This window comes from Lissotriton helveticus, chromosome 8 (assembly GCF_964261635.1).
Source record: "Lissotriton helveticus chromosome 8, aLisHel1.1, whole genome shotgun sequence".
In the NCBI taxonomy this organism is placed as follows: domain Eukaryota; kingdom Metazoa; phylum Chordata; class Amphibia; order Caudata; family Salamandridae; genus Lissotriton; species Lissotriton helveticus.
In genome coordinates, this window is record NC_136069.1 from 192,298,097 (window position 1) to 192,318,098 (window position 20,002).

The following is a 20,002-nucleotide window of genomic DNA, read 5'->3' on the forward strand; positions in this document are numbered from 1 at the left end:
GCTAAATGATTAAACGTACTGACTTACAGATTTAGCCAAAAGGTATAGTATATACTGTATCTGAAGTTACATGCTGCCATCGGTACAACATAAGTACTAAAAATCATTTATTGTCTTTAGGATTCAAAGCTTATGTAGTGTATACCAAAGACAGCTGTGCAACCAGGCAGTGTGACAATATCCAGTTTATCAGCTTCTCTCTCGTCCCATTCCCACTTCCCCAGGTCTTCCTCTAATCACCATATTGCCAGTGTATGATTGGTAGCGGGTTCGTAGAAGTGTGGAAGCACACATCGCTCCTATTGTATCAGGAGTATAAAGTTAGTGCATCGTGACAAAAATTATATGAAAAACTTTTGTAGTAAGCATATTCATGCACAGAGTCCTCGATTTTGAAAATATGAGTCTCTGGTCCAGATTGACATCTTTTTCTGTTTAATTTTATTTGTAAAAGTACATTAAAAAGAATATTTTAATCTTTGAGCTTGCAAAGGCTATGAGTCTCTGTAAGGCTTCCACGTTAAAGATGTTCAAGTACACATCACATTTAGAAGAACGGTCAAGAATTAATTCCCTTTACGCTTAAACATTAAAGGTGCACTCAGCAATACATTTTAGACAGAATTTCATAAACATACACAGAGGACACAAAACGTAAAACAATTGCATTCAGTTGGCAGAAAATATATATTATGTGTGTTTTTATTGTGCTGTGAAATACCTTGGTTGGCTGCATAGGTTGTTTGCATCTAGTAATTTATTTTTTTATAATTTAGGAGCCAATCACAACAACCGTGAACATTTCTTCCACACAGAAGAGCAACAAGGAGACATGCAGCAAAGCACAACTGAATAATCACATCGATTTAAAGGAAAAGTATGTGAATTCTCCCAATGAAGTTTTTTTTTTATCTTGTCCTCATTGACTCTGTTGGTTCTTTCAATCAATGCAGCACACTTCGAACCAAGTTCCCAAATAGTAATATTGTACACAAAATGTTCTTCTTGAGTTGACAGGAAAGCAAACTTTGCTGTGCAGGTGTAAAGAACACTGATGTAGGTTGTGGTGGTATTTCTCTTGATTAGTATCTTCAAGTTAGGGATGTTCTTCCATGGATGTAATGACCAGAGTGTCCCTCTGCAAAGATCCAGAAGTACTAAGAAAAACTGAAAAATGGATCCCTCTCTCTCATCTAAAGCCCAGGCTGACTAACAATGATGGAGAATCTTCAAGAAACCGCCATTGTTATTGTCACATACAATTCTATTGGACAAATTACATCACTTTTGAGTTCTATGAAACCAATAGGTAAATATATATCCTGGCTAAATCAACTTTATAAGCCATGTTCAATCATACAAATATTGCAAATGAGAAATGTAGTATAATAATTCCTTCATGAATTGGAACAAATGGCATAGCAACTAAGCTACAAGTGGAATCAATCATCTGGAAATCACTCACAACAGTAATGACTTAAGTACTTTCACTGCTGGAGGTACAGCTCTTGCTTCCACTATACACATATTTCAAGAAACATTCCTCTTCTAATGACACAACCTTTAACAGCCCTTTAGAAACACCATTGACTACATCTAACCACTGTCTAGCTGAAGTGCCTCGGTATATAAACAACAGCTCACGCACTAGTATTACAATTTCAGGCAGTGAGGCCTTGTGAAATGCTGGACCTGGGGTAATTTGAACGTGTACTTGATAAACTGACAAGGCCATTCCATTAGAAATGTTCAGTGGGTAGCTTCTTGTTTAAGTATTTGTTTAAAACATTAAGTCTCCCTCTTCTTTTAGTAAGTGTCCTTCTTCAGAGAAACTTCTAATACACTTCCATCACTTCACTGATTGAGGTAAACTGAATTAAACTCTCTCTCAAAAATCTAGAGAGCATACACCTTTCATTACATCTCATGTCAAATGGAAGGTGCCTTCCTTTGCATTTGGGGGGAAAAAGTGTTCAGAACCTTGGTCACTAAAATGCTTGCAGAACAGCCCTTCTTTATATGGCAATACATTTATAGCAGTAGGCTCATGTTTATGTTTTCCTCACACTGTTGCCTTACGTACACTGACAGAGCAAGCTTTGCTCAGGGTCAACAATGGTTTCACATTAAGTTTGACCATTGGTTCAGGCTATACAAGAAGAGTATGCTGCATTTTTATTACTACATTCCTTGGATGTGTTGCGACTGTGAAGTCCTCACAAGCTAGGGTTGAGGATGCTATTGTCAGCCTACACACTGGAGGACTAAGAACTCCTCACAAATGTGTCTTGATCCTGTGCGGGGTGGGTGTGGGGGTTTAGGAGTGAGAAAACACTTTGTCTTAAATGTGTGCTGCTCTTTGTTTCTAAGATTTTTACAGTCAGCAAGCAGAAATAAATACTAATGGGATATAAATATTATGATCAAAACAAAGCAGACAATACAACACTCATCAAATAACCCAAATATATTCATATAAACAAAAAACAGCATCACAGGTATTGCTGGATCCACAGGCAAAGTGAAAATCTACTGCCCAGAAAACATTGCCTCTTGAGATTTGAGCTTTCATCAACAATGAATTTTAGGTTCTTTGCATAGCACCTAAAGGCGAAAGAGATTGAAAAGTGGTTATTTGCGCAGGGAAGCAGCTGGAACATCACGAAAATGTACCAGTGCAGCTGAAAAGATGCATTTTCACTCTCTTAGGACATGGAGGGATTTTCCTTGTGTTTGGGCCTAATAAAAGTGAATCATGCTAGGCGACAGTGGTGTTTTTTTCTGTCAGCATCCACAGGGTACCAGACAGTAGGAGCGTGGCATGATGCCACTGACTTTTCTTTATTGAACACGCTCAGCGGTTTTGATTGGATTACGACTATTGATGAATTCCAACTAAGTGATTCAAGTAAGTGATTCTGTGGACTTGTTTGTTTTAGAAGAACTTGTATTTATTTATTATATCACTTGCAATCAAAGTGCTCTAATCATCAGTTCTTGTGACAGAATACTGCAGCTTTCAGAGGACTGCTGAGGCGCACCAATGTAAAGAGTGTTGCAAACATACATTTTTGTTGATATATTAGCAACGGCAATAGGGGACAGATGATCCTTGGGGAGAAAGAGTAGTGGTCTTCAGAATGCTTTCAAGTTGACTCCCCAGTGACCAGTTTCTTTAAAAGAAGCAGGTTTGTATCTCAGCTTATTGCAAGGCTTTGATGGACACTACTTAAAGAATTAAGTTGAAACATAACTATCTTCTGTAGTTGTTATTGTTTACCTATCAGGATGTGTATTGGCTTACATATTTCAAAGTGAATGTTAACTCACTTCAGTAATTGTTATTGTCTCTTTAGCAAATGTGATTGTTTATCTATCAGGATATGTTTTAACGGTTTGTTTTATTCAGTACTACCTTATTGGTAGACAATCACATCACTCACATAGAGTGCATTTGGAGATATCTTCACCTATATATGAAATGTGATGGGTTACCTTACAAGATCTGATGTTTTATACCAATGGCAGGTATTTGTAAGGCCATTTAACACCCATAGAAAATTGCTCTGGTCATCCCAAGAGGTTTCTGCATGAGGCAGTTGTTTGCAGCAACTGAGGCCAGATGATGTTCACAGATTGATTTCCCATCTAAATTGGATACAAATGGACCATACGAAGTGGTCAATTGAACTTAGACAAAGAGCACCGAACACAACACTTGATATGGTAAGAGTATCTCTGTGATGATATTAGAGGCATTAAGAAATTGATACAGCCTCAGACATATGATTGGTCACATATATGTGCACATTACTATAACTGAATGTGGCGCACCCCTGAAGTAGACAGTAAGTCTAGGAAGCATTCCCAATTGGTTTTGAACCAGATGACTTAGTCCTGAAGAGACCCATTCATTCATCAAAAGCGTCAACATACCCCTCCACCCCCCTGGTTCCCAAATTGAGTGTGATCAAATGGGATTGTGTAATGATCCACAATATTCTAATGTGCATATCTAAATCATGTACTGAACTAGGGGCCTTGTGCAGTGTCTTATATATATGTTTTGTGCACTCACTTGAGCATTGCGTCGTCTGCACTTTCTGTTCAATGTCATACTGACTACTGCATATATTTTGTGTAATACATAGCAGCAACAGCATCTTCTCAGTCTCTTGTTTTCTTTGGATATATTTCAAGTAATACGTCATAACTGAATTTGTGGATGAATACATTGATTGGGGGACTTCCCTAACAGTTCATGGGGTGTCCCACATGTTAAATGAGACCCACAATACATTGTATTTATAGCAAATATAATAAAAGTGCAAACTAAACGGGGAGTGTTTTGGAACTACCTAAACTGGGAGTGCCTTGGTAATCAACTAGTTAGACAAGAGTCAAGTCAACGCCTCAGTAGAGCTTCATGTGAAGGAGATGGACTTGACATTATCTAAGTGGATAGGCCACACAGCAAAAGCAGATAGATTGGTGCTTATCTGAAAACACGTTTTCCTGTAGCTGACCTTTAAAGTTAACGATTTTAACTTTGCTGCTGCATTTAATGACTACAATCTTAAAAGTGTTAATTTTTCTCAAGCGTTCATATTGTCAATTGTCATTGATTAAAATTAGTACGTCTATTTTATTAAATAACGATGTACACTTTTGTAAGTGTAAAATCTGTTTGTAACTTATGTTAAATAAACTATGCATCAAGAAACATTCACATAAGTATTATTTAGATTACATTCGGTCATCTCACTATGTATAGTGTATAAGCTTCTATTGGAGCATAAAGCATCAATATAATCTAGACTAAATACAATAATTTCTGGGGGAAATAAATTACTCATCTAAACTGTGCAAATTAGGCACTGAAGCTTTAGGTATTTGGAATGATCAGAACTAAATCAAAGAAAATAAATATTTAGCAATCACTACTGCAATGATCATCACATTGTATTTTAACAGAAGAGGAGATCATGCTTAACAGGAAATAGCTTCATTCCTAAAGGAAGGAAGCAAGGACATGAAGATTTGGTTGAAAAAAGACTACATTCTACAATAAATATTTTTGAAGCCAGCAGCAAATTGTAAACATAAAATTATTTTCAAGCCCTTCCTACTACCTCGGATATTTGGAAAGTGACTTCAAATATGTGAACACACAGTAACAACAAAATTAATTAAAAAAATGTACAGTCAACCGTAATCTGTAATTTTTCCCACGCAGTTTGAAAAACATTGATTGACAGAAATTTCAAATCAAACTGTGCTACATGATACACTAATGTCTTGACATTAAACACTTCCTGGTTCATCATGGAAATAATCTCAGCACTGATAATTCAAACTGATACCCCAAGTTCTATAAAACAAATGACAATTCTTCAATGTCACTCTTTGTGAAATGACTTGATAGGTCACCTTGATGATGTTTTTGTGTAATCTTAAAATCTTTTAGGCCTATAATAGTTTTAAGTGGGTATTAACAAAACATTCAATAAAAAAGGCGCACACTGTTTAACACCAAATGTGAATGAAATAAGCAAGATGAACCAGGAATCTATTTGGCCATGGAAATGTATCTAAACGTGATCCATTGTATTACTGGAATTAATCTCAGCCTGGATGTCACTGTGTGGGTCATCTGTTCCCTCAGATTTAAAAGAGAATCATACTGCTATAAGATTAGCTTTCTAAATTATCAAGAAAATCGTATTCAACATTTTCCTCTAGCTCCTTCAAGGCTCTTGTAACATCCTCAACAGGGTACTCCACATTCACAGTGATCGAATCCTGTGGGCCTTTTGCTTGTGTTTTGAAAGCTGTATTCAGAATTCTGAAGAAAGGCAGTAACTGTGTGATACTGGATATTGAACGGAGATTGAGAAGTGGAAATGCAAATTTCTTTGATGTCATTTCATTTGTGTAATTGTTAACCTAAAAAACAAAAACAAAACGTTGAATAGCAATACCGAAATTTAGTGTACATATATCCATTTATTAAGCACTTCTCAAAGATAATAAGACACTAGTATGAATGTATTCATAAACAGAAAGCACTTTAATTCAATTGTCCATACATGAGGAGTAAAAGACACACCCTTAAATCAAGGTCAAGAAGACTCTTGGAATTGGCTAAATACTCAATTATTAGCTGTTATAAGTACTGTGGGTGAAACTGGGTTAGGAAAGGCACGAGTGGGACAAAGTCAAGGTAAACAATGGATAACAATCATTAGGAACAGCCATCTGTAAACTAAAGCACACAACTGTTGTCCTTTGACCATGGTTATCATAGGAGAACATAAACCTGAGAATCATTTGAAGGTAATCAACAGTTTACTAGATGAACAATCCAAACCTGGAGTTAGTAGGCACACAACGAGCTATTTAGTGCTTTGCAGACGCCAAGGGGCTAAATATCTTATTATCTTCTTGAATGGTGCTTCCTAAAATTTATTTGAGGTAAATCCATGTGGGATAAATATGTGCAGCAGAACTACCAGCACCGTAATGGATTTGACAAACTCACCTTGAGGCCCACTGGGGGTGGAATGTATTTAATGGCAAACAGGTGACAGTTTTGTTTTTTATTGCCTCATTCGACATTGGCCTGTAAACAAGAGCTGTGAAAGTTCAAAACGCGTAAGGCCGGACATAATATTCTGATGTTCTCTGCTGGCTTTGCTATTGAATAAGGAGGAAATAAACCTGTTTTGGTGTGCATTCCCGTCTAGGGCATTTTCTTTTGATTAATTAACATGGCCTGTCCAGCCATGAGAGTGCAGCACTGTGTGACATATGTGTACTTATCCAATCACTCCGCCAAAACCCAAACACTTATAAATTCACCATGCACTCTCCTTGCAGCACTCTAATCATCCAGTCAGTACCCATGTACTTATGCAATGATCCAGACACCAACACATTCACTGCTACAATCCCCTGAGCACTACTGATGCAGTCCATCTTCTTGTCAATACCCATGCATCCAGTCAGTACCCATGTACTCATTCAATGACCAAGGCACTAAGACATGCATGACTACAATCCCCTGAGCACCACTGATGCAGTCCAGCCATCTCCTTGTCACTACCCATGCACTCCTCCTATCACCCAGCAAGTTCCATGTCCATACCTAATCACTGCGCCAAAACACAAGCACTTATAAATTAACCATGCACTCTCCTTGCAGTACTCTAATCATCCAGTCACTACCCATGTACTCATGCAATGACCCAGGCACTAACACATGCACAGCTACAATCCCCTGAGCACTACTGATGCAGTCCAGCCATCTCCTTGTCACTACCCATGCACTCCTCCAAATACCCAGCCAGCACCATGTACTTATCCAATCACTCCGCCAAAACCCAAGCACTTATAAATTCACCATGCACGCTCCTTGCAGTACTTTAATCATCCAGTCAGTACCCATGTACTTATGCAATGGCCCAGGCCCTAATAAATGCACTGCGACAATCTCCTGAGCACTACTGATGCAGTCCAGCCATCTCCTTGTCACTACCCATGCGCTCCTTCAATCACCCAGCCAGTTCAATGTCCTTATCCAACCATTGCATCAAAACACAGGAACTTATACATTCACCATGCATTCTCCTTGCAGTACTCTAATCATCCAGTCACTACCCATGTACTCATGCAATGACCCAGGCACTAACACATGCACTGCTACAATCCCCTGAGCACTACTGATACAGTCCAGCCATCTCCCTACCCATGCACCCTCCAATCACCGAGCCAGTTCCATGTCTGTATCTAATCACTGCGTCAAAACACAAGCACTTATAAACTCACCATACACTCTCCTTGCAGTACTCTAATCATCCAGTCAGTACCCATGTACTCATGCAATGACCCAGGCACTAACACATGCACTGCTACAATCCCCTGAGCACTGCCTGGAACGCGCTCCCTGTGAACATCAGACGCTACCCGACTCTACACACGTTCAGGAAGGACCTCACGACCTGCCTTTTCGACTGATCCAGAGCCGCTCCCCCACCCTCCCCAGTACCTTGAGACCCTCACGGGTGAGTAGCACGCTTTATATATCCCTGATTGATTGACTACCCATGCAGTCTAGCCATCTCCCTGTCACTGCGTATGCACTCTTCCAATCACCCAGTCAGCACCATGTACTTATCCAATCACTGCCAAAATCCAAGCACTTATAAATTCACCATGCTCTCTCCTTGCAGTATTGTCATCGTCCAGTCAGTACCAATGTACTTATCTAATCACTCCACCAAAACCCAAGCACTTATAAATTCAGCATACACTCTCTTTGCAGCACTAATCATCCTGTACCCACGCATGCACTCATGCAATGACCCAGGCACTAACTCATGCACTGCTACAATCCCCTGAGCACTAACCATGCAGTCCAGCTATCGCCCTGTCACTACCCATGCACTCCTCCAATCACCCAGCCAGCCCCCTGTACTTATGCAATGGCCTAGGTACTAACACATGCACTGCTACAATACCCTGAGCACTTCCCATGCAGACCTCTAACCACCTACACACTACGGATTCACTCCTCCAATTACCCAGGTAGTACCCATGCACTCAAGAAATCCCTCTGGCACTACCCATGCACTCCTCCAATCAACCATCCAGCATCATGTACTTATCCAATCACTCTGCCAAAACCCAAGAAGTTATAAAATCCCCATGCACTGTCCTTGCAGCACTCTAATCATCCAGTCACTACCAATGTACTGATGCAATGACCCAGGCACTAACACATGCACTGCTACAATCCCCTGAGCACTGGTGATGCAGTCCAGCCATCTCTTTGTCACTACCCATGCACTCCTCCAATCACCCAGCCAGCACCCATGTACTTATCCAATCACTCCGCCAAAACCCAAGCACTTATAAATTCACCATGCACTCTCCTTGCAGTACTCTAATCATCCAGCCAGTACCCATGTACTCACGCAATGACCCAGGCACTAATTCATGGCAAATACAGAGGAGGTCATGATAATCACAGGGGAACCCCAACGCATAGTGTTCCCTAGTGTATGTGGGTGTTTTCATTGTATTAGAAGTGTATTTTAGCATAGCATTTGCTCTAGGCCTGGTTAGTCAGAGTCAGTTACCACCAGTACCCGTCAGCAAAAAGTTGGGGCACAGGAGGTCTTTCTGCTCCTCTGTTGGTTCTTTTTGCACATCTCTTGCTTCTTCCTGTACTTTTCTTTGTCTTTCTGGACTTCTGTTGACTCTTTCTGCATTTGTCTTGCTTCTTTCTGCGCTTTTCTTCCTCTTTCTTCACATGTCCTACCTTTGTAGGCATAGTTAGAAATTTGCATTTAAAAAACCTTTGAAATTCACTGAAAAAACACAGGTTTCAGGGACATTATAGTTAGAAATTAGCATTTCAAAAACCTTAGAAACTCACTGAAAAAAAACACAGGTTTCAGGGACATTATAGTTAGTTGAACATTTCACTCGTACAAAACCAGAGAAATTCAGCCGTTATAGTTAGTTGAGCTAACTATAACTTGCGCCCCAGCAATGCACTGCTGATGACGTCACACATTACATCATTCATGACATGGTCCGTGCCATGACTGATGACATCTCAAATGACATCACTGATTATTTTTTTTTTGTAACAGATTTTTATCAACTTTTCTTCAATCATCCTACAAACATTCAGTACAGTAGGACCATCATTGCAATGGGTCCGTTCTCAAATGACATCACTGATGACATCATCCACGTGATGATCTGATGCACCTCCTCATATCCTAATATAACCTTTGATACACCCACTCTAAAATACAGATTACCATTTTCGAAACCATAGACACACCAATACCAGTTAGTGCATACCCACTCACTAATTCCTAGGTCTACACACACATCTACTCATTCACCCATACAGTCACTCATACATGCAGTTAACCATCAATACAGCATTATCATATGCACTCACATATCTATACAGACACTCACACACCACCACTCATCCAGAGAGTTATTCACACACCTAGTCAGTCATGCAAAGAATCAATCACACTGCAATTTACTCACCTATACAGTTATACACACACCACCTCATTTATTCAAACATATACTAGCACATACCTACACTCTTATACAATAACTAATACAAGCATACACTGATCCATAAAGCCACTCTCACAATCACTCACTCTCACATATAGTCATTTATACACTCCAACACTCACATATACTGCCTTTCACATATGAAGTTACTCACACATGTACCACTGAGGCATCCATTCACTCACCAACACACTCATACACACACTCACCCACCCATACAGCCCTTCACAGATGCACTCTTGAACCCATACACCCAGTGAATCATCCACTCACACATCTATGCACAGAGTCACACCCCCCCATGTCCAGGGAAGACATGGCTTGGCAATTCGGGCTGGACTGTTCCCATGAGGCACAGGGTCAGACTGATTTGCATATGGCATCTGGGGTGCGGAGTGAGCTAAAGAATGATGATGGATTAAACCCAGATCAGTTGACTGGGGGTGAGTGCTTGCAATGTTCAACACTCTGTCAATCAAACCCTTTGGTTTTGCTTTGTTCGCCCTTAGTTGGCAGGGTGGCAGATGTGGATCCCTTGCTCACTTTGCCACTGGATTCAAGCTAGCCTTGCTGATGACGGCTGATTAGCCAGAAACCGGTCCCAGGATGCTTGTTTCCGGTCCAGGGACGACATGGCGTGGCAATTCGGGCTGGACTGTTCCCATGAGGCACAGGGTCAAACTGATTTGCATATGGCCATATCTGAACTGGGGAGGCAGAGTGAGCTAAAGAATGATGATGGATTAAACCCCGATCAGTTGACTGGGGGTGAGTGCTAGCAATGTTCAACACTCCGTCCATCATACCCTTTGGTTTTGGTTATCTGAATTAGGTCAAAGGATCCGGTTACTTGGAGCCATTGGCAGTCTAGCTGCTCTTGTACGAGTCTCACTTTGAGACGTGCGTGAGGTACAATCAAAATTGCTGAAGACATCATGCCGAGCAGGGATTTTAAAAGGCGCACAGAAGCGAACTCTCTTCCAGCTAGTTTGGTCGCTAATGAAATTACATTTATCTGTCTTTCTGCAGACAAGAATGCCCTGTCTTGGACGGTATCCAGAGTTTCTCTGAGAAAGGTAATCTTTTGGGAGGGTTGTAGAACACATTTTTGATAATTGAGCATCAGCCCCAGGGAGCAAAACATTTGTAAGCATTTTGTAGTTGCCTTTGAGTCCTGCTGATAAGACGGTGCCTTTACTTGAGATAAGGAAACAGTTGAAGACCTTAAAGTCTGAGACGAGCAACAACTGGAGCTAGGCACTTGGTGAACACTCATGGGGCTGAGTGGAGACCAAACAGGAGGACTTTGAATTGAAAATTAGCACCTTCTACAGTGAAACGAAGACATTTTGATGTTTGGGATCTACTGGTAAATGGAAATATGCATATTGAAGTCTAGAGTTCTCATAATATATGCATGATTGAGAAGCTGAAGTATCTCCTGGAGAGTGACCAAGGGGAAAGACTTTTTCTGCAGATACTGGTTTAGATTTCTGAGATCCAGAATGGGTCTTCATTCCCCTGACTTTTTCCCTATTAAAAAGAAGCGGGAATAAAAACCATTCCCCTCTGAGAACGAGGAACTTTTTCTATTGCTCCTTTCTGAAGCATAACATATGCTTCCTTTTTTAACAATTGGAGATGAGGTGGAAGTCATCTTAGGGGTGGATGAGGAGGTGGAACTGTTACAAATTCTAGAGTTTGGCCATACTTAATAATGTCCAGGACCCATTTGTCAGTTGTAATTTGGCTCCACTGATCGTAATGCAGAGAAATATTAGTTGGATTTATGTTGGACATGGATGGAGTCATAGCAGGTGTCGGGATGTTACTGTTTTCTAGTATTTTCTCTAGATTGGGTAGCTTGTTTGGGCTGTTGTCTGGAATATGCAGCAGACGTGGTGCTCGTTATGACTGCTCCTGCCGATACCCATAGTGGTAAGACTGGTATGATTATGACTGATATTTTTGGTAATTTCCACAAAAGGATTACGATCCTCTCCCATGTGCTCCGCAAAAAGGTGTTTTGGTAGCCTGTAAAGCCTCATCAATGTGCTTCTCAAAGAGTGCATCACCATCTAAAGGAATGTCTAAAATCTTGCTCTGCACCCCAGGACGGAAAGTGGTAGATTTCAACCGGCCCTGACGACGGAGAACTGCCGCTCCAGCTACTTGTCTAAAATCAAGAGAAGCCATATCCATTGATATATCAATAATCTCAGAGGATGATCTTTCACCTTCAAGAAGAATTTTTAGAGCCTCTTCCGGTAAATATTCAAGATATGATGCCACATCCAACCACATCTGGCGGTCATATCTTCCAAGAATTGTTGGGGAATTGAAAGCATGCACTGACACATCTGCAACGGTGGTACATCTTTTTCCAATACTGTCCAAGCTGCATCCATCTTTATCAGGAGGAGCAGTAATAGGTACTGAAGGGTTTCGTGCTCTTTGTTGTCCAGCTTGAGCAATTACAGAATCTGCCCTCCGCTGTCCCACTAAGCAGGTTGGTGCATCATCAGGGGCCTTATATTTTTTATCTATCCTGGGAAGAACGGCAGGCACTGAACATGGCGCTTTCATAATTTTGATCCCTTCTTCCCAAATGTGATCAATAATGAGAATTACATGCACTGATTTCCTGGACTGATCCTTAAAATCATACAAAAAACTGTCAGACTGTTTCACAGGCATCAGTAAATAAAAACGATTTGCAGCTCTTTCCATCTAAGCATGGAAGCCACCAATATCCTCAGGTGGAAACTCAATAGCTGGAGGAACTGTAGGAGAAGGTATAGGAATTAAGTAGTCCTCCCATTCATCAATAACTGGTGGAGCATTTTGTATTTCACCTTCTTCTACATCACCATCCAGTGGTTTTTGATTTGTCTATAGATTGGTGATACTCTGGGCCATAATATGCATCCTCAGCCTCCTCCTCCTGAAACTTGACATGACGTTGTGAAGGACTGTGAACTGGACTGAACATTCCGTCATCATCAGACTCCTCTAAGAACTGACTAGGAGGTAAAGGCGAAATATGTGAAGGATCGTGAAAAAAAACCTCTTGGCGACGGCATCGTCGACGAGAATTTCGATGACAAAATTGGTGTAATATGCAAGGTAGAAGGTCTCTTTGAATGAGGCGGCGACACAGATACTGTCAATGTGGAAAAAATAGTGGTTAGCGACGGTATTGTCATCGCCGGTGCAGTCGACAGAGCCGCAACTGTCGACAAAGAAGTTATCGTCAACGGCAGAGGTGTCGTTGATGAAAGTGTCGTTGGTGGTGGAGGCGTCAACGATGTTGGAGGTGTCAACGCTAGCTGCATAGTTGACTGAGCAGGCGCCGATGAAGAGATTAGCACCAATGGTGGATTAGGTGATGTCGACGATGATAAAACTTTTTTTTTACTTTATTTTTGATTTTAAGTCATTACACAGTGATACATATCCAAATTGAGCACAATGAAACAGTAATTGACATCAACGATCTCTTTCTGTGCACATTCCGTTGTTAGCATCCCACATATTATAACACAATTCGGTACATAGTGATGACACAGGGTGGTCAAAGGCGTTAATTTAGCGACATGTTTGGGCTACTTTAAAGACACAGTTTATACACAAGCTTTGACGATGATAAAACTTCAATTTAATCCAAGTTGACAAAGCCTCCGTTAACGATGATGTTGTCGATGACTGCTGGGAAACTAATGACATTGGCGGTTTTATCGTCGACGAGGGCTTTTTCAACAAATACGACGGCTTTCCAGCCTCTGAGTGAATTTTTGCATGTTTAGTGGCAGTTTGGAGGCAGATCTTTCCTCAGAAAGGGACGGTTGCTTCCCTTTTTTCGAGGCAGTATGCGCAGACACAGGGTGGGTCTTTTTTTACGCTTTTTATTACGTTCATCAGGCGATTCCAAAGACCTATCCCTCTTTTTAGAAAGTTCAACTGATGCCTCGGAACTAAAACTGCCTTCCTCCGCAGAAAGCACAGAAGATTTAGATTTTAGCCTCTCCAACCAACTAAGCAGTCTCCCTTCTCTATCTTCCAAAGTCTTTGTAGAAAAGATTCTGCAAATTCTAAAGCCTTTTACCTTATGAAGATTTGTAGAAAATGTATTGTGTGGTAACAACCGCTTTGTAAAGGTTGTTTCTCGGCAAAATGTCAGTGGCAGTGTAGGTTAACTAAGGTGAGACAGGAAGAACAGATGTCATATGAGGAATCACTCCAGGCTAGAATTGCTGAGTGGACTGTACTCATTGGCAAGGCCAAGTCAACCAATTTAGTGCACTTATTGCCATGAAGCTGGAACACCTTGAAGACAATCAACACATAGATCAATACACCAATTACACAGGCATTGGTGTGAGTATAGGGCCCTATCACCATTCCCAGCAGTATACATGTGCATTGTGCATGCAAGAAACAGGAGGTAAAATCATATTATTGTACTTTAGTTTAGATTCCATTCAAGAAGACAGTTGGAGTTGAAAATGGCATGGTCGCTATGCTACCCTCAACTGAAGCATCTCAGTGTGCTGGTGTGCAACGGTAATAGTGAAATAATTGTGGTACATGTAAGAAGGGGAATGAAGATCAGAACACAGGACGAGGTCAGAATCTGTTTTATGATATTTGCAGGTAACTGCATGTTGAACATATTTTAATTATTTTATGGAGCTGCTTATATGCATGAATTATACTCAGGATACTTTATTGAAAGTGCTAAATACAGGAATATAAATTGGAAGTTTACCTCATATTTTGGTTTGAGAAGTTCCATGATTCTGACAACATGAGGTTTGCATTCTTGGTGGCTTTCCACTAGGTCTACTGGAATCTTAAGTGGCTCTGTGTCCACTTCTGGAACAAATGCCCATCTGTACCTGCAACATAAAATCAGAAATGCAGTCAATGATGTTTTCGAAAATATTGGCTGAGCTTATCGTCAGAATAAATATCACTTGTATAATACAAGAAACCTCTTTCTATGTGAAGGTAAATGTTTCAAATTCCCTTGAGAAATGGCATCAAGTAGGAAGAAGCATGTGCAGCTGTGTGTTAACTGGGGTTGGATCTGCACTGGTCCTCCTACTTATTCTATATCATTCAATCTTTATTTCGGCCTTTGGCCATCAAAGATATAAAGTAAAACATGTATAGTCACTATAAAATCAACATACATAATCAATACAATATAAAACCTTGAGACTACATACTAATAAAACTACGTTTAAAGAAGACTATAAACCTAAAATTACGAAAGAGCCTGCATCTTCAGAATACGGGTGCGAGTGTGCCAAACATTGGTGAGGAATTTTGCTAATACAAATACACTTATACTAGAGGCATCGGTTTTTAGGATTCTGTACATTGGGAGGTACTCCCTACAACCCAGATTTCTGATCAATGGTAGGAGCCAGTATTTCCTCGCTGCCTTGTAAGCTGGGCAAAACAGGACCACGTGTAAGTCGCTTTCCTCGGCCGCAGTGCAAGCCGGGCACTGCTTGGTGGAGGGAGGCGATGACCAGGAGCTGGTAAAGGATCGTAGAGGCAGTGTGCCGTATCTCCATTGGAGAAACAGCTTCCTGGCCAGCGCGGGGTAGATGGCATCTAAGACCCTCTCCCGCCTGTACGAGTCCTTGCTTTGCAGAAAAACAGAAGTTAGTGACCCTTCACACTGACTATCTAGGGCCGTGGCTAATTTATGTTCATGATAAGCGATAGCCAGAGCTCTCCTTGAGATGTTTAATGAGGCGTTAGCAGGGTTAGACCAGAGGTCAGGGAGCCCCAGTGCCATGCAAGAGTTTTGGATATACTTTATCCAGGGGATCAATAGCGCTTTCGGATGGGTCAATAGCTCCATTAATTCCGCCCTATAGGCAAGAAGTTCGTTGCTACTCCACAGCCTTCGCCAGAAGGCTATGGGTCTCAAGCCTAGTTCGTCAGCTATGGGACGCAAACCCAGATCTAGCCTCAGGGGGAGGAGTGGGGTGCTCGGCGGAAGTGCGACTATCTGTCTGATGAATTTATTCTCTGTTAAGGACAGACTACGACAAGATGTGTGTCCCCACAATTCCGCCCCATACATAGCAGCACCGCTGGCTTGCGCCTTATAGATCTGGATGAGCGGCCCCAGTGGTCGGTATGTGGAACCATTTAACATCCGCGCGATACCCCCTGTGGTCTGTATCAATTTTAGATTGGCCCTGCTCTGGTGTGCTCCCCAAGACATAGTTTTATTAAGAGTTACGCCAAGATAGTCAAAGGTGGAAACTCTCTCGAGCCGCGAGGCTCCCAATAGTGGATTTGGCCGCAATTTATGGCTTGGGTTCAGAACCATGAACTTGGTTTTGGCCGCATTAATTTCCAAGCCTCTATCAGTGCAAAAGGCCACGAATGAGTCGAGGATCCTCTGTATCCCCATTGGGGTTTTGGACAGCAGCAGGGTATCGTCTGCAAACATAATTGCAGGCACCCTACTGCCGTTCAGCTTGGGGGCGTCAGTGTATTCAGTGGCATTTAGGTGGGCGATCACCCCGTTAACAAAGAGGCAGAACAGGGTCGGTGCCAGCACACAACCCTGTCTAACCCCTCTGTCAACGGGGAATCTATCCGTCAAAGCCCCTGACCTCCCGCACCTCACTCGGGCATAATTATTGTCATGCAATCTCTGCAAGATTATCAGGATGTCAGGGGGAACGCCCATCTCAGCCAAGACGCTCCAGAGTTTCCCTCTAGGCACCAGGTCGAAAGCGGCCCGCAGATCCACAAAGATTGTGTATAGGCTGCCGCCCTCAAATACCGCTGCCCTCCAGTATATGATATTCAATCGGAAGACCTGGTCTAGTGTGGAAATACCCTTTCTAAATCCCGCCTGGTACGGGCTAAGGACACCCAACTCTTCTGCCCAATCTTGGAGCCGGTTCAACAATACCCTACCAAACAGCTTCTGTGCCACATCGATTAGACTGATTGGTCTGTAGTTGGCTGGGAGAAGAGGCGAGCCCTTTTTGAAAATAGGGACCACCTCCGCCCCCAGCCAAGTGCTGGGGATTTCCATACCACTGAGAACTCCATTGAATAACGTGGCAAGGTAGGGCGCCCACACATTGGGCTCCTGCTTAAAAAGGTCCCCGGGTAGGCCATCCAATCCAGGCGCCTTTCCCGAGGTGAGTCCTGCTATTGCAGCCCTAACCTCACCCAGTGTTATTGGATCTCCCTCATATTCAGGCCAACCAGCACCGGTGTCAATGGTGGATTCTCCTGGTTCAGAGCTATAAAGGGATTGAAAGTGTGCCTGCCACACCTCTGGTGCAATGTTTGGCTCAATTGCCGAGTGGAGATTCCCTGACCCCCACTTACTATTCTCCAGAACAGTCGGTGATCTTTTGTCGCTAGGGACTTAGTGAGCTCTTCCCATTGATTCTCTTCCCATTCGGTTTTGGCGTGGGCAGTGAGTTTTTTATATGCCCGTCTACGTTCTCTTAGCTGTTCCCCGCCTAGACCCTCCTTGATCGTTCTGAGGAGTTCCCCCTTTGCTCTTCTACAGGCTGCGTTGTACCATGAGGATTTATATGGGTGCCCCCTTCCTTGAATTCTGCACGTTACTAAAAAGGACGGGGGCCACAGCCTTTATAAGATCCTCGTGGGCCTGGTGTAGTTTGGCCTGTGAGTCTTTATTTCCCACCTCGGTAGCCAAATCTCCCACAGTTTCCAAAATGGGGATTATCCCTGCATAGAGCCTCGGGAGTTTTTCCTCACTTGAGGCCAGTTGTTCCCACCTGATCCTTCTCCTGTTGTTTTCCAGTAGAAGTTCAGGTTTGATCCCCTCTCCAGATGCCGCACGGGTTGGGCGGCCGGGGTGGGTAAGGTCGAGCTCAAGGGCATTGTGATCACTGTCTAGCCTTTCCATAACCCTAAAGTCCCGAATGGCTGGCCAGTTCGCTATCTGAACCAGGACATAATCCAAGCGAGATTCTCTTCCCACTCTATTATAGGTGGTTCTGCTGGGTATGTCAGATCTAATACGCCCATTACAGGCTCTAATTCCAAACTTTAGGGTAAGGGCTGTGATCTGCAATGCTACAGGAGTCCAAGCCTTCGGGGGGGGGGGGCTTCTACCGTGGGCACTGGCCACCTGGCCTCTTCCTTCATTGGAAAACCCTCCAACAGGCCTGGTAGTGGCTCAAAATGGGAGTTTAAGTCCCCTCCTACTACATAGGTTAGGTCACTTATTAGTTTGTTGTTGTTCTTGATCACCATATGGAGGGTGCATCCAGGCTCTTCCTGAATACAAACAGCAGGGAAAACTGCATTGAGGAAGGAACGGCACCTGATTTCCAACTATTACCTGTATAAATCTTTGAATAACAATGTCATGTTGTACAGGGTTAAAATAGGCCCCAGCAATAAATATTTACAGATCATGTTTGGGGAAGGAAACCGCTCTCTGAAAACTTTCATTAACGTTTCAGCTTCATTCCTTCCCTAGTCCACTTGATCTTTCAACTTCACTTCAACTTAACTCCATATGCACGCAGACTCTGATCCATAATGGCTGACATGGGTGTAGATAAACCAATAATTAATTTTATTCAGGAGTTGTACTCCTCAGCTGTGGCTTGCATGTGTATGGGGACAAAGGGGGAGGGTTCTTGACCCTGTCCCCTTGCTCGCGGAGTTAGGCAGCGGTGCGTACTCGCACCCTTTTTATTCTCCCTCTACATGAATGGTGTTGAAGCCGCATTGGTGGGGTCCACTAAAGATGTTCCCATTATTAATTCTGCCCCGGTACCCTTACTTCTCTACGAAGACGAGGTGGTTCTGCTGAATAATTTAGATTTTAAAGTTAATGAAACTAAATCATTTGTGCTTGTGGCAGGAGCCAGATTGAGAAATCAAACTACCTGGAACATTGAAGGGAGGAAATTGGAAGTAGTTGAATCATTTCCCTATTTGGGGGTATTGTTCAATTAAAAAAATACATGGCACAACATGGTGGTAAATAGAGGCCTCATGATGGAAAGAAACATAGGGGCAATTTTTAGCTTCATTAAGAAATTGGGGTCTAAACCTATAGAAACCATAAACAAAAGATATACAAAGCGAAAACATTGTCAGTGGCAATTTATGGATTAGCAGTGTGAGGAGTAGCATCTGTCGATAATCTCCAATCAACAGAGAACACATTTTTTGTTAGGCGTTCCCCAATCCTGCTCCTCCTATATTTGCCATACTGAACTGGATGTCCATTTTATTTCGGACCAAATTCAGGCCACTCCCACTCTTCTGTGGCATTCAGTACGGAGGAGGGAAACTTTAAAGCTACCACAGGATATTCTATCAGATTGTCTAAAGCTAGATGGGCTATGCAGAATTAAATGGTTGCAATGTGTCAACAATAGTTTGTGTACCATTGGCTTTCTCAAGTTATTTGAGAACCCAATGACCTGTACTACCATCTCCAGGTCCTAATTGAAAAAGCTCTTAATAAACAAGCATTGGCATAGGCAATAGGTCTCGCCTTTGGGACCTTATAAGTGTTTAGCCATGCAACTGTTGATGTTGTTGCACCAAGGATATTGTGCTGCATAACTAAATACCTATAAGGTCCCAAAGGCAAGACCTATTGACTATGGCAATGCTTGTTACAACCTGTAGGCCAAAGAGGAGGAAAGTGGAGGAGCGAATATGAGAGAGAAAGAATGAAAGACAGAATTGCAGATGGAGCTCAAGTGGGAGAGTGAGTGAGAGAGAAGAGAGTGCGAGAAGAGAGAGAATGAAAGGGAGAGAGAGAGAAAGAAGGGGAGAGAGAGTGAATGAAGGGGAGAGAAAGGGAGAGAGAGAAAGGGGGGAGAGGGAGAGAGAGAGAGTG

At 42.3% G+C, this 20,002-nt stretch overlaps 1 protein-coding gene across 4 annotated transcripts in view; it reads right to left on the reverse strand.

Moving 5' to 3' along the window:
- Positions 1-426: 426 nt before the first annotated feature.
- The window catches only part of DOP1B (DOP1 leucine zipper like protein B), a 735,954-nt gene continuing 716,378 nt past the window's right edge, over positions 427-20,002 (reverse strand). For all 4 annotated transcript variants that reach the window (XM_078656883.1, XM_078656881.1, XM_078656882.1 and 1 more), the window contains exons 36-37: positions 14,882-15,011; positions 427-5,946 (exon numbers count right to left, since the gene is read on the reverse strand). In XM_078656883.1, coding sequence (XP_078513009.1) covers positions 5,695-5,946; positions 14,882-15,011 — 382 coding nt within the window. In that variant the 3' untranslated portion in view covers positions 427-5,694. The remainder of the gene's footprint in view (positions 5,947-14,881; positions 15,012-20,002) is intronic.